Source organism: Mirounga leonina, unplaced genomic scaffold (genome assembly GCF_011800145.1).
Source record: "Mirounga leonina isolate KUSES-001 unplaced genomic scaffold, KU_Mleo_1.0 Mir_153, whole genome shotgun sequence".
Lineage (NCBI taxonomy): Eukaryota > Metazoa > Chordata > Mammalia > Carnivora > Phocidae > Mirounga > Mirounga leonina.
In genome coordinates this window covers 473,979-488,279 of record NW_023270387.1, presented here as the reverse complement: position 1 = coordinate 488,279, position 14,301 = coordinate 473,979, and the positions used below count along the sequence as shown (strand labels likewise).

At 44.2% G+C, this 14,301-nt stretch overlaps 1 protein-coding gene across 8 annotated transcripts in view; it reads right to left on the bottom strand.

The window, feature by feature from the left end:
- LOC118013138 (centrosomal protein of 126 kDa-like) overlaps positions 1-14,301 on the bottom strand; it is a 73,689-nt gene that overhangs the window by 926 nt on the left and 58,462 nt on the right. For 3 of the 8 annotated variants that reach the window (XM_035008778.1, XM_035008771.1, XM_035008777.1), the window contains 5 exons: positions 13,734-13,809; positions 11,932-12,141; positions 10,958-11,022; positions 4,995-5,171; positions 1,209-4,292 (listed from right to left, as the gene is read on the bottom strand). In XM_035008778.1, coding sequence (XP_034864669.1) covers positions 5,109-5,171; positions 10,958-11,022; positions 11,932-12,141; positions 13,734-13,809 — 414 coding nt within the window. In that variant the 3' untranslated portion in view covers positions 1,209-4,292; positions 4,995-5,108. Of the gene's footprint in view, positions 1-1,208; positions 4,293-4,743; positions 10,473-10,957; positions 11,023-11,931; positions 12,142-13,733; positions 13,810-14,301 lie in introns of those variants that run through there. The other 5 variants (XM_035008773.1, XM_035008775.1, XM_035008772.1 and 2 more) reach the window with 5 other exon arrangements.

The following is a 14,301-nucleotide window of genomic DNA, read 5'->3' as shown; positions in this document are numbered from 1 at the left end:
CTTCGGCTCAGGTCACGATCCTGGAGTCCTGGGATCGAGTCCCGCATCGGGCTCCCTGCTCGGCGGGGAGTCTGCTTCTCCCTCTGACCCTCCTCCCTCTCGTGCTCTCTGTCTCTCATTCTCTCTCGCAAATAAATAAATAAAATCTTTAAAAAAAAAAAAAGTCTTTGGGCGCCTGGGTGGCTCAGTTGGTTAAGTGCCTGCCTTCGGCTCAGGTCATGATCCTGGAGTCCCTGGATCGAGTCCCGCATCGGGCTCCCTGCTCGGTGGGGAGTCTGCTTCTCCCTCCGACCCTCCCCCCTCTCATGCTCTCTGTCTCTTAAATAAATAAAATCATGGGGCACCTGGGTGGCTCAGCTGGTTGAGCGACTGCCTTCAGCTCAGGTCATGACCCTGGAGTCCCGGGATCGGGTCCCGCATCGGGTTCCCTGCTCGGCGGGGAGCCTGCTTCTCCCTCTGACCCTCCCCCCTCTCATGTGCTCTCTCTCATTCTCTCTCTCAAATAAATAAATAAAATTAAAAAAAAAAGGCTACAATAGGGGCGCCTGGGTGGCTCAGCTGGTTGAGCGACTGCCTTCGGCTCAGGTCATGATCCTGGAGTCCCGGGATCGAGTCCCGCATCGGGCTCCCTGCTCGGCAGGGAGTCTGCTTCTCCCTCCGACCCTCCCCCCTCTCATGCTCTCTGTCTCTTAAATAAATAAAATCATGGGGCACCTGGGTGGCTCAGCTGGTTGAGCGACTGCCTTCAGCTCAGGTCATGACCCTGGAGTCCCGGGATCGGGTCCCGCATCGGGCTCCCTGCTCGGCGGGGAGCCTGCTTCTCCCTCTGACCCTCCCCCCTCTCATGTGCTCTCTCTCATTCTCTCTCTCAAATAAATAAATAAAATCTAAAAAAAAAAAAGGCTACAATAATTTGCTCCCTTAAAACTTGCAATTCCAAACCCCCTCCACAAAAAAAAAACACTTTGCAATTTCTAATTTCGATTCATTACCTCCTAATGAATTTTTTTTCTTTTGAATTCCCAAAGTGCCAACTGTTCGATTTGGAAGACACAGTGTGATCCCAGGGCCACAGGAGGGCCTCCCTCCACCACACAGCTAACCTCGGCTCTGATGCTGCCACCAAGGGCCATTTTGGGGGATGTGGTAACTTTGGGACTCTGTATTATACCAAAATGGACAATTAAAAAAAACCCAAAATGCCATTCTTCGTAAAATGTCCTCACAAGTCACAGTAACAGGTTTAATCAATAGAAATTTCTATTTCACATCTATTTCAATCATTCCATCTATAGCTGCCAAGCAGCACTGGGAACTCGGGAAGAACGCATATTTGCTCCACTCACAGTGAGCCGCCCTGGGTCTCCGCCTGCATTTGTGTGCGGAGCTGGGTCTTCTCAGAGCTCTGCTGGACTTCGCCGCTCTCCAGCCCCGGGCTGGGACACGCATTCAGTAGTTCTGTTGCTCACTTGCTTTCCTGGGAATGGTTCCGGCAGATGTGTGCGTCCACTACTAGAGAGATAGAAGAAAAGTCCTCTTAGTCCCTGCGGCTGTTAGTCCTGTCCTGTCTCTCCTCCTAGAAATGCGAAGAAGCAGCGGACATACCCCTACCCGAACCCTGCAGCCACACACCCGGCCAGCGTGTCAGAAAATGACATATTCTGTGAACCCTGCCTGAGTTCTCCCGGGACCACTGACCTCAATCTTCGTGTGGCTTTCATCAGTACCTTTCTACTCCGAAAGGTAAAGTCCCACTTTGGAAATACCCATCTTATAATTTCATTAACAGTCAGATTTGAGAGCACAATTATAAATTCTAATTTGTTTGCATCTGTATTTCAAGTTCTTTATTTAAAATTTCCTTCTAGATAATTCCGAGTACCAAGAAAGCTCTGCAGGTTTGCAGAGCTGAAAGGGAGGCTCTAGGGCTTCTGGTGAAAACCCTCAGGAGGAACCAGTGGTCAAGGGGCGGAGCCCACGTGGTTGGGGCCCTTTACCAGGACGGTGTTTCGGGCCCTGCTTCCTCCCAGGGTCTGGGCTCTGTCTCCTCTAGACCTGGGAGGCTCTTCTCACTAGGACTTAGCCAGATGAACAACATCCATTTGGCTAACTCTGAAGCTTTTTTTCAGAGTTCAGAATGTCATTCATCGCCCACGTGTGTCTCCTCCATCAGACTGTATTAATCAGGAAAGCACAGCCGCTGTAAGAATTGTGGGACTGGGGATTTGTTACAAGAATGACATTCTACCAACTATGAGAGGAGCTGGAGAACGAGAGTCTGGGACGGGAGGATGGAGGTGCAGAGTGCAGGGGCAGGGCATCAGATCTGGCCTGCGTGAGTGAGGAGGAGGGAGCTTGGGTGATGCAGTCTCCGTGGGTCTCAGCCTATGCCTGGCGGTGGGCCGGGGGCTGCTGGAAGATGCTGTGGAGCGGAGAAGCCGGGCACCCTGAGTCAGCCGGTCCCCCCGTTAGCGACCACGGTGACCTGCTAGGAGTGGCCACTTCCTGTTACTTCCACCTTCCCCTTTGGCCACTTCTAACCTGGAAATGTGGACCGCAGCGAATCTGACCACAAGGGGCTATTTCATACTCACGCCATACTCAGAGACTGCAGCAAACGCTCGGCACGTGAACAGTACGAAATACTGCTCACGTGAAACAAGGAACAACAGCACGAAATACTGCTCACGTGAAACAAGGAATGGCAAGAGCATGCATCTACTGCTGGTGTGGAGCAAAAGCAAATCTGCTCCCGTCAGAGCTCCACGAATCGCTTCCAACACACCTGACCACCACCAACAGTTAAACAGTCACGTAGTCCGGCGATTTCAGCGATAGACTGGGGACGGAGGGGAGCCCAGAAAGACAATGCCCAAAGCAGAACAGCTGCCCGCCGGCCGGAGAGGGCACCCAGACTGGCTGTTTGCTGGCGGTCCTTATGCTGCAGGCTGGGTTTGGGATCCCCAGCCCCACTACTTGTTTCTCATTGTTGCTTCTAGACCATTGTTTCTTAACCTTGCTGCTCATTACAATTTGGGGAGATTTAAACAATCTAAATGCTCAAACTGCACCTTGGGGTAACCCAGACCTCAATATTTTTTAAAGTTCCTCATGTGATTTCAACATGCAGCCAAGGTTATGCTCCAGACCCTGTGGGTCTAAATGTGGCTCACGGACCAGCAGGACTGGTGTGGTCTTGGTTCCACCCCAGACCTCTCAGACTAGAAAAGGCATTTACCACCAGCTGCGGTGGCGGAAGGGGCGCTCGTGTCTGAGACGCCCTGTCCAGACCGCCGGTCCTCTCTTTCTCCTAACGGGCCCCACCTGCTCTGAAATCATCACTAGGAGAACAGCCCACTCTCCTGCCCTCTGGCTGACCTGTTCTCCCGCTGCCACCACGGCTGGCTCCCCGTCACTTCAGTCCTCAGACACCTTCCCTGGCCACCCCATCTGTGTCACGTTTACCCCAGTACTCTGCCCCTTCCCGTGCTCTGCTTTTCATTCAGCGTGCTTTATAACCCTCTGGTGGCATATTCCTAGGTTTGAAATCTGTATTCCCGACTAAAATAGAAGTTCCATGATAGAAGAATATAATTGCTTCTGTTTTTTACTATCTCCCTAATACACGGAGCAGCACCTAGCACGTAGTAGGGCTTGGTAAATCGCACAGTTGAGTATTTTCCTTCCTTCATTCCTTTGCTCTGCCACCGCGTCCCCCACTTTAGTTCCTAAGGGCACAGACACCAGTGACAACTGCCAGCTGCCAGGAGCTCTTTACCCAGAAGGAGAGGGACACTCACAGAAATCCTTACAGCCCAGCACGCAAAGGACATGACTTATACAAAGGTGGCAGACGATGATTAGGAAACACCAGACAACGTTCAACCTGAGCAGAATTTAAAAGAGCGCATCAACGTGACTCAGGCAGATGTTAGTGGAGGCATTTGGAGCTGGGGGAGGTGTGCACGTGGGCGGAGAGGCCCGGACAGCAGGCTGGGGCCTGTAAGAGGCCTGAGCATTAGTGCAAGCAGGGAGGACTTGGGACACGGAGTGCCTATATGCACGGTCCCTCGAAAACTTTTAAGATAGGAGCCCAGTGTGGGGCTTGAACTCACAACCCCGAGCTCAAGATCTGAGCTGAGACCAAGAGTCGGATGCTCAACCGACTGAGCCCCCAGGTGCCCCTAAGATGGGATTGATATGAGCGATTTTTACTCTGCCAGTCCACCAAACTTTAGAAATGCCACCTGTCAGCTTCCCTGGAGTGAGAGGTAAGTAGTCCAGATGAGAGCCTGAAGCAGAAATGGGTGAGGGAAAATAAAAAGATATATGAGATTATCATAATTCTATGAAAAAACTTCTAAAATCATAAAAGGAGTTTCATGATTATACAAGGAGTTTCCTCTGGTTTTCTTAACACTGCTTGGCAACACCTCCAAAGTACAGAGATCCTTCAAAGTCTTAGACAGATGGCTTTACTATTTATGTGGGATATTATTATTATTATTTTTAAGATTTTATTTATTTATTTGAAAGAGAGAGAATGAGAGAGACAGCATGAGAGGGGGGAGGGTCAGAGGGAGAAGCAGACTCCCCGCTGAGCAGGGAGCCCGATGCGGGACTCGATCCCGGGGCTCCAGGATCATGACCTGAGCCGAAGGCAGTCACTCAACCAACTGAGCCATTCAGGTGCCCCTATGTCGGATATTATTAACTAATCATGAACTTTTTATACCACTGTACCAAAATTTAATAGAATTTATTAGGGATTTCAGAAAAACAAAGCTCCACAACTATAGCTAATACATAATTTGAATAACAAAATATCCTGTTTTATTTTTAAATATAATGAATTTGTTTTCAGTAGCATGCTCATTAAAAACAATGAAGCATTTCCATTCACTAAAAATGTATTTATCAATAAAATACATAATAACCTTGTAGCATAAATGTAAACTAGTCAATTTATCTCCATTACTCATGTTATGATTTACCTTTATCTTATGGTTATAGTATTTTAAATCATTAACAAATGCAGAGATCTATGCTCTATTTACAGGAGACTGTCAACGATAACGACTCCGGGTCATACTCGCTGTTGTACGCCGTCAGTATTTTCTCTGCCATCTGGATCCGACGCCAGGAGATGGGCTGCCCCTTGGCTGGCTGTTCTGTAACACAGCGTCACAATGTTACTGCACTCCAGTATTCACAGGCTTTACCACGGGGATCTCGCCACAGATTACAGATTGTGTAACACAGAACTCCTAATTCAAATCCCCAAAGGCTACATACTCCTCCTTCTCAACGTGACTTCCACCTCATGGAAGGCAGCATACTCATTATAATAATTCATAACCGTCACTCTTCCTATTGGTAAAAATGTGCTTAGGAGGTGCTTTTTGTCATCACCTGCTGTGTAAATGGTCAGAAGGAGTAGTTTTATGTTCTCAGAGAAGCACTTGCAGCTCGTAGAACACCCTAGGAGTAGTTCTAACAACATACACTGGGTTGAAGAAGTTAAGTTGCTTGGGAGGGCAATAGTTAAAAATTCATTAAATTCATAACATTCATTTTTACAAAGGAAATAAAATATTCCAAAATGAAAACTGTGCCCCTAAGATTCACAATTTTTAGGTGGAAAGAGCACGTCTCCGGACGCCCTGCAGCAGGCCTACTGGGCTCCGGGGTCTGTGGGCTGTCTCTGCGGGCGCAAGAGCCTCAAAGGTAGGAGCATGTTACCCTCGTTCTCCGCACCCTCCCCCCCCACCCTGCCCCGAGCTCGCAGAGTGCCTGACCAGTGTGATGACCGACAAAAACAAAACATCAGACAGCTACGGGTGCCCAAAAGAGGAAGCTGTAGATTTTGGACGGGATAAAACTTGGGCTGGATAAGCCTTCCCAGAGGGGACGGCACTGAAGTCCAGCGTGGAGGAGGAGCAGGAGAGAGGCCAGCAGGAGGGCAGGTCCCGGAGGGCCAGGGCGGGGAAGGGCAGGGGGTGGCGGGACGTGGGGAGTTCCTGGGAGACCGATCTGTGGCTCTGGGCTGTGTGAGCGACGTGTGGGGGAGGAAGGGTGTTGAGTGCGTTATGGCCAAGGTGATGGGTAGCCCTGGCCAGAGCGCCGCGACCTGTTCGTATTCGCGCCGTACAAAGATTGTTCTGGTGATGGTGTGAATGGTGAGCTGGAGACAGCACATCTGGAGCTGAGACGCCATCCGTTCTTGACCAGGACACACTCAGGAGTGAAGAGTTGTGAGGGATCTGAGGTGCACTTATTATTAGGAGGGTTTATTGCCTGGGGCTACGGGAGAATGAGAAGCCTGGAAATCTGGAGGACAATGGTGTCCTCAACTGAAATAAGAATTACAAAAGGTAGAAGAGATTTTGGGAGGAACAGGGGAAAGAGCCAATCCTGGCTCTGCCACTGAACATTTCTCAGACTTGAGAAAATTACTTCATGTCCCTCACTTAGTAGATCACACAAGAGAATGTGTGAAACCATTTGGCCAAGTACTTCTCAGGGGCAGGAACCCCATAATGGGCTTCCTTTGTTCTCTCTAATTATATCTCAACAATGTTCAGTTGCCACCAAAGAGGATTAATTGATTAAATATTAACATTCACCAAAGGACTTTGGAAAAACTCCAGAAATAGTGGTATTTTATTTTATGGAGCATAAAATCTTGCTTCAGAATACTAAAAAAAAAGTTTCAAGTTCAAATAAATCACCTCATTTTATTGCAGTCTGAAAAAGGAAGATGATTCTATATTCAAAGACCATGTATAAAAAAATCACGTCTCAACCAATATTTTCAAGTATTTAGTATGTCTAGTTTCTGTGAAGTGAACAGTAAGTGGAAAAACAGCCTCAACAATATAGTTCCAAAGATTAATCACGTAAGGAGACAGCTCACGAAAGTTCCTGTGGAGCGTAAGTACCAAACCAGCGATACTGAGGTACTATGTCCAGGGGAAGGTGTGGTCAACATCGGCCACGCTGGTCGTGGAGGGCTTCGTGGGGGAAACGTCATTACGCTGGCACTTAGAAGGGCTGGATTAGGGCAACAGAGCGAAAGCACAGCTAGGCAGTTCGGAACTGGGCGCGGACACCAGCAAAGCAGGAGCAAACCATGGAGGTGGGATAGAGTATTGCGACTTGGAGGACAACCTGCGAGACTGGCTTGTCGGGAACCCAAGCTTCATCGTGTAAGAAGAGCCGCAGGTGGGACTACGGGTTGCTACAAATCAACGGGTAGAGTGAGTCCTACTAGTTACAAGGGGAAGTCACGCTCTGCATGTAGCTTGCACTTAAGTGTTTTGAGGACTGCTTCCTTTTTTTGGGACAATGTGAGCAGATAAGATGATCATAATAGAGGCAGTAATCATGCAGCACACTGAGCTGTGGTCGCGGGAACTGTACCACAGGCTCTGTGCTAAGGGCCTTCCAGGAGCGACTGCCTCCCAGAACCCTCACAGGTGCTCTCAGGGGATGATGATGGCTGGGAGGAAACAGGAAAGGGCGGGCTGGATTCTGGTCCTCTGAAACCTCAGAACAGCGCTGGCTCTAAGCCCAGCTGGCTGATGCCTGAGGCGTGAGAGATGCTGAAATGACTCCTGCTCAAAATTATTCCTAAATCCCACCAAAATCCCACTACTAGAAATTCACCAGAGTTCTTTCCAGATATTGTTTTTAAATGATTTAAATGCTTTTAAATCTTCCTGAATGATTTAAAAAAATGATAAGTCATCTTTTAAAATTCATGCTAAATACCTTAGCATATATCAGTTCACTTTTCTGCCTAAGAGGAGAAACCCAAATCAACATCACCAAACTCCGTGGGAGAAAAAACACAAAGGGCAATAGAATTGGGGAAATACACAAAAACCAGCAACAAAAACACGCATGTGGGCATGCAGGGTGGTGGACAGGTATATAAACTTCACCCAGGTTGTGAATTTTCCAGAGAGATGTATAATTTTTGAGACTTAAACATAAATTCTCAAATCTTAAACCAATGGCATTTGAGTTTTCTGTATTGGGGTACTTGGTAGATTTATTACATAATTAATGTTGCTCTGCTGAGAAATTCAGGTCCTGAGTTAACTACATAATGCATGTAAATTATAACGCTAGACATATATGACATATTATCATTTGGAAACAAAAATCTTGTAAGTTCATATGGGTATGAAAACATTGGGGTGGAAAGGTAAAATAAAATAAAAAACATTAATAAAAACCTTACTTTCCACATCTCCAAGCCCACAAATATTCCTGAATAGATATTCCTGCCATTACGTGGCGAGCACTAGGCTGTACCACAAGGGTCCTGACAAAAACAAGGCAGCTTTGGTGGTCTCCTGTGTCATATACAGAAAGTATAGGAATATGATTACAAATTGCCTTTCTAGAACATACATATTAAATAATTTTACTTATTTGGAAATTGTGATGGAGACACAGGAACAAATTTTGACAGCTTTCCAAAGACCAGGTGATGGGGATTAAAGACTATACTTATCATGATGAAAACAAAAGACCAAGAAGTATCTAAAGCCCATTCACTTTATTCCTAGGGGAGGCACTAAGCACTTATTTATTTGTGCTTTAACCATAACTCTAAAAGCTTGGACATCCATCTTCTGGACTCAAAATAAATTATAAGCAGCTAAATAGAAAATCTGAAGGAAGATACAGGTAGAATCAAGCAGGTGATAAAATGAAAACAAATGGCTCTAAGAACACAAACTTTGAAACTTTGCACCCACCATAAATGTTAACCCATATCTAATGAGAAAACCATCAGAAACCTCCACGTCATGGGACAGTCAACAAGACACCCGGCCCAGACTCTTCGGAGGTGTCAGCGTGCACGAAAGATTGGAGAATGAAGAGATGAGACATCCACGGACAATGTATAGGGCTGCATCCTGCATCAGAGAAGACGTTTTGTTTCTAACTGGGGAATTCTGAATATGGATGTGTATCAATATTAATTGACCTGGGTGGGATGATGGTGCTGTGGTTATGCAGGAGAATGTCTGTTCTTAAGAGAACATGTGTGCTTAAGTATTTAGTGTGAAAGGATCATCATGTCTATAACTGACTTTCAAACAGCTCACTGAAATGTACGTTTGTGTGTGTGTATGTATGAATCTCTCTCCTGTCCTTTCGTCTTCTATTTATTCTATTCTTCCATCCACCCACCCACCCATCCTTCCATCTATCAGATAAAGCAAGCATGACAAAATGTCAACAAACAGTAAATGCAACTGAGGAGTAAAAAAGAATAAAAATAGTAGAAAAAGGGCAAACAAGACTAAAATGTTCAAATCCCCACGCAGAACATGCAAATGAACCAAATCCGATGGGGGAGGGGGCCGTTTAAACCGGCAGGTAATGATTCTGTGACTGCATACCATTTCCCCTGAGGATGAATGGAAGGCTTCTGACCTACGTCAGTGATGATCAGGTAAGAAGAGTGACATGTTTGGAGATAAAGGGACTAAAGAAAGCTCATGGTTACCAACTGTTGTAAGGAGTGTGAAAGATCTCAGATGAAAGTGATGCCAAGCCTCTGCTCAGCGGTCCTTCATCTACACAAGTAACTTTTCCGTTAGGAGTCAGAGACTGCCTTGGCATAAGGCCACGGCACACCGACGTGCGGAATACGCGCCCTTCGCTCCTTACTGAGCAGTATTTACAGCTGGTGCTCCGTTAGCTGTCTGGGGTCAGCACACAGTTTTCAGGTTGAGCTCAAGTGTAGAGAAGGATGATCTCCATCACCGTGGGTATTATCGCACTCAGGTGAGGTGAGAACCGTTTATGTTATAAATAACAGAAAACTGTCACAAATTCAGACACACAAAAATTATCACTGCAAAAATTACTTAAGCTTCTGAATGGGTGGAGATGAAGACTTGGCAAAAAGCCACACTGGCACGTGGGCAGCTACCGTGCACGCATCCGTCAGGGGCCAAAGTGACAGACACCACGGGAGCTGTACCACTTGCCGCAGCAGAAAGACCGTTTCCGAGAACCATCTGCCCAGAGGGAAATAAAAAGCTTCACGAGGGCGGGGGCAGCCTCTTTGTCCTTACTTACCACCATACCCAGGACGTAGCAAAAATCTAAATCATGGTTAAGAAACGTATCACGGTGTTTATGTGACAGCAAGTAAGAAATGGAGTAGACTTGCGTAGTCTTATTTTTTCCCGTCCAGATTTCAGAACTGAGCAAGCGTCCAGTCAATTCTCTAACAAAACGCTTCCTTGTCAAACACCCACGTTGAGGACAGTGAGAGTACAAGTAGCAGCTTAGTCTCAGACGCCCTTTCCACAGACCTGTCTCTGGTCACCTATGGCCACTAGGATCTCTTCCTCCTGTGATTTCCTAAGGCTGTGCCGTCCACACATGGTCTCAGGTCATATTAGAGTGATTGCTATACACTCTCCATGAGCTCTTTCTCCCTGTTAGATTGAAAATTCCTTAATGCAATAAATTACCATTTATATGTGTATCTTTACCAGAACTCAGTTGTCAAGGCAAAAAATAAAAAAAATTCCAAATAACAATGTCTAGTTTTGAACTTTGAAGACATGAAAGGGTTGGGAGCAAGGCTGGGATCATTACCAAGGTAAAATTCTTGACAATTTTCCAATTAGGCTACACACCCAAAATTATTATCTGGGGAGTAGTACACTCACTGATCCCTGTTGCTGTTCCCATGAATGATGAAATACTCTGGGTGTAAAAAAAACTCTATATTCTGATCTTTTTAAGTGAGAAGATATTTGCTGATTCTAACAAAACAGATCATAATTGAAAGTTAACTGGGGAGGAAAACTCTCCAAAAGCCAAACTCACGAAAAATTAATTTCAATACAGGATGCTTACATGTGACATCATGACATTTCCTAAAATGAGAAAGAAAAAAGCTTCTTAAAATACTTACCAGAAGTGGTATTATTTGTAAGGTGTTTTTGATGGATGGATTCTTGCAAATGGCTTCTTGTACATCTGAAAGAATTATGCCATGACACAAAAACAATTTAGTTATGTATTTGACTGAGAAGAATGACTAAAAGAATCAGATACTAAATTCTGGTATGTCAAAATATTCAAAATCGAGTTAAGAGTCTTTTTTCTATTGTCCCAGAAACAGTGTTTATACTTATATTAGGTAGGAAACAGAAGCAGTTTGGTTAAAAACAATGACATAAAGCTTAAGTTGATAAGAAGGAATTCCTAATACTTTGACTATTCTATAATGATCTTTATTCAAATACTGGGTTTTCATTTCTTTCCATTTGTCTTTCTTCTTCTTCTTTTTTAAACCAAAAGGAAATTCCATTCTTGGGAGTATGCCAGGAAAGAGGAGACGCTTATTAGCTAGTAAGGCACAAAAGCTGATGGACTTGTCACCTCTTGCCTTTTCAGTGTTTGGGCTTCTGTCCATACAATAGCAGCAAGGGTCCGGGCAAAAGGAAAGAACAAACAAACAGACAAACCCAACAACCTTCAAGCAGAATCCTTTATGTGAAGCATGAAAGTATCTAATAGGGAAATATATATATATTATATATATATTAGAGAGAGGGAGAGAGAGTGTATGTGTGAGTGGGGCGAGGGGGAGAGGGAGAGAGAGAATCCTCAAGCAGAGTCCATGCTGAGCGAGGAGCCTGATGGCAGGCTCAGTCTCAGGACCCTGAGATCACAATCTGAGCTGAAATCAAGACTTAACTGACTGAGCCACCCAGGTACCCCTGCTCAAATACATTTTTTAAACTGTTATATATTTGATTTAAGTAGCTAATAATCTGGATACATTTTGTATTTTTATTTCCAATTATTAAATTAAATTTTAAATTACAATTGTCTAAGTACAAAATATAAAATTTCTTATGAAAGCTGTTCTTCCATACTCACAGTATAAGCTCTCATTGAGACGACTGAGGGACTGTAGGATCTTCTGCTCCCCAGCTGAGAGTGCAGAGATGTCGAATGCCTGGGTCTTATTTAAAGCCAGATTTGGTTTCTGTAGCTGCTTGCTATTCATGACAGTGAGAATTTCATCCTCAGGCACTGAAGCTTTCACTAGGCTTTCAGCCATCAAAAACTGCGAAGTACTATCTGAAACTACAGAAACTTTACATCAATTATTCTTTGATCCCTTTTTGTCTTTGGGATCTTCCCACATACCTACTTAACTGACATGCGTCTGTATGTATTCATTTCACAAATAGAAACCCAGTAAATCTTCTGTTACTTTGCATTTTATTTATCAGGATTATCTGTATCTAGCATTTTCCCATCCCTGATTAGAAAATAGAAATTCAAAATGATGGCAGGGAGGCAATGAAAACCCCTAGCATGTTACCTGAGCTAAAGGAAAAACGCATCACCTTTAGATTATGTTTGTGTTGTGTTTTTGTTATCCATTGGTAATTCAAAGAGAAGATGAAGTAGATTGTCTTTATAATAACAATTAAGATAAGTTATGAATAAAAGAGTAAAATAAAAGGAAAGGAAAGTTAGAAGATGAGTGACAGGCTAAACAGAACTGACTGCCTAGGAACAGACCCATGAAGACACAAGAATTTAACATCTGATCAAAGAAGCATCAAAGTCTTGAGGGAAGGGAAAGATGACTCAATAAATTAGTTTACTGCTTATAAAAGAATCAACTTGCAGTTTTCCTGTACATCATCCATTTAAACAAATTCAAAGGAAATTATTTAATTTAAGGAATGAAACCATTAGAGCAATCTAGAGGAGACAGAAACACTCCTGTATTTCTGTATTGGGAAGGTTCTTTGCTTTTAAAAGTAATGGAGAAATCACTAAGTAAAGACTAAAAGACGTGTTTATTTAAAGGGCAGTCTTCCCTAATAGCCTAAATTTTTGAAAGGCAAGACTTTTGTGTGTTTTATGCATTACTGTATATCCAAAATCTAGTTGTAGGCAGGAAATTAGCTCTCAATCACTTGTTGAATGAAAAAATTAATTCTAAGTATAAACATGTAAGTGGAATAAAATGCAAATAATAAAGTAATAAAAACATTTGCAACTAATATGAAGAATAGAACCCTTGATATTTAAAGAATTTGCAGAAATCAGTAAGGAAATACCAAAACTCCAATATCTACTGGGGAAAACAATACAAAGGACCAATTCATCAGAAGCAAAGACATATACAAAAATAATTAAGCATATTATTAATAAAAGATAAACAATTCAAAACTAATAAAACACAATTTCTTTGCCTATCATGTAAGCAAATCATAGAAATAATTCTACCTCAAGTTGGCATACATCTCAGAAAAGTTTTAAACGTTATTTCTCAGGGAAATACTTTGGAATCTGCATAAGGAGCTATAACAATGCTTATTTCTTCTGATCCAGTATTCATTTAATACACAGAGTTTCGTTCAACAAATATTTATTAGGTGCCAATGACATGTCAAATAGTGTAATTGTGATTCCTGGAATCTTCGTCTTACGGAAATGATTGAAAAGTCAGGAAAAAGCTTCACGTAGAAAGATGTTCAGTACATTATTACTTAGAATAAACAAACCTGGCAACAGGCTAAATGTGCAGGATAAGGGGCTCGGATCCCACTTGGGGGCTTACCTGTCACGTAGTATGTATGTACTTGGGAAAACACACGTAGCAAAAAATGAAATCGCTGGGAACAAAGCTCAGAGAAAAATTTTAAACCGAAACATACCTTCTTCAACATCAGAAGTACCCCTCGTAGTGTGTTTTGGCTCACTTGAACTTGGCTGGACACTTTGCCCAAAATTCTACAAAAATATAATATTATCTAAGAATAGATTTCCATATTTAAATATTCACGATATCCATTTATTTAAAAAACATGTGCATTCTATATAGTTTCAGTTATCACTGCTCATGTAACCTGGATATTTTCTTTTTCTTGGAGCAGAAATCAAGGCTTACGGGGATAAGGCCTTTCTAGGGTACCTGAAATTTCGAAACATGTTTCCAGTCAATTTTGGAAAATTTTCAGGTTGCAGTGTCACCTCGGGTCTTGGAGGAGGGAAGTAAGGCGCAACAATCTACCCTAAGGGTTATGACCGAGTTGGTTTCTCACCGTAGGGGCCGAGCCTCCCACGAGGACTAGTGCCGAGGACGACACTTGCGCAGAGCCGTGAGCGGGCAGCTCGCCGCCCCGGCCGCGGGCACCCCATATAGGGTCCGCGCTCTGCGGGCTGGCTGGACGCGGCCGGCCCCGCTGCCCCGACGGCCCTGCCCCCGCTGGCCCCGCTGCCCCC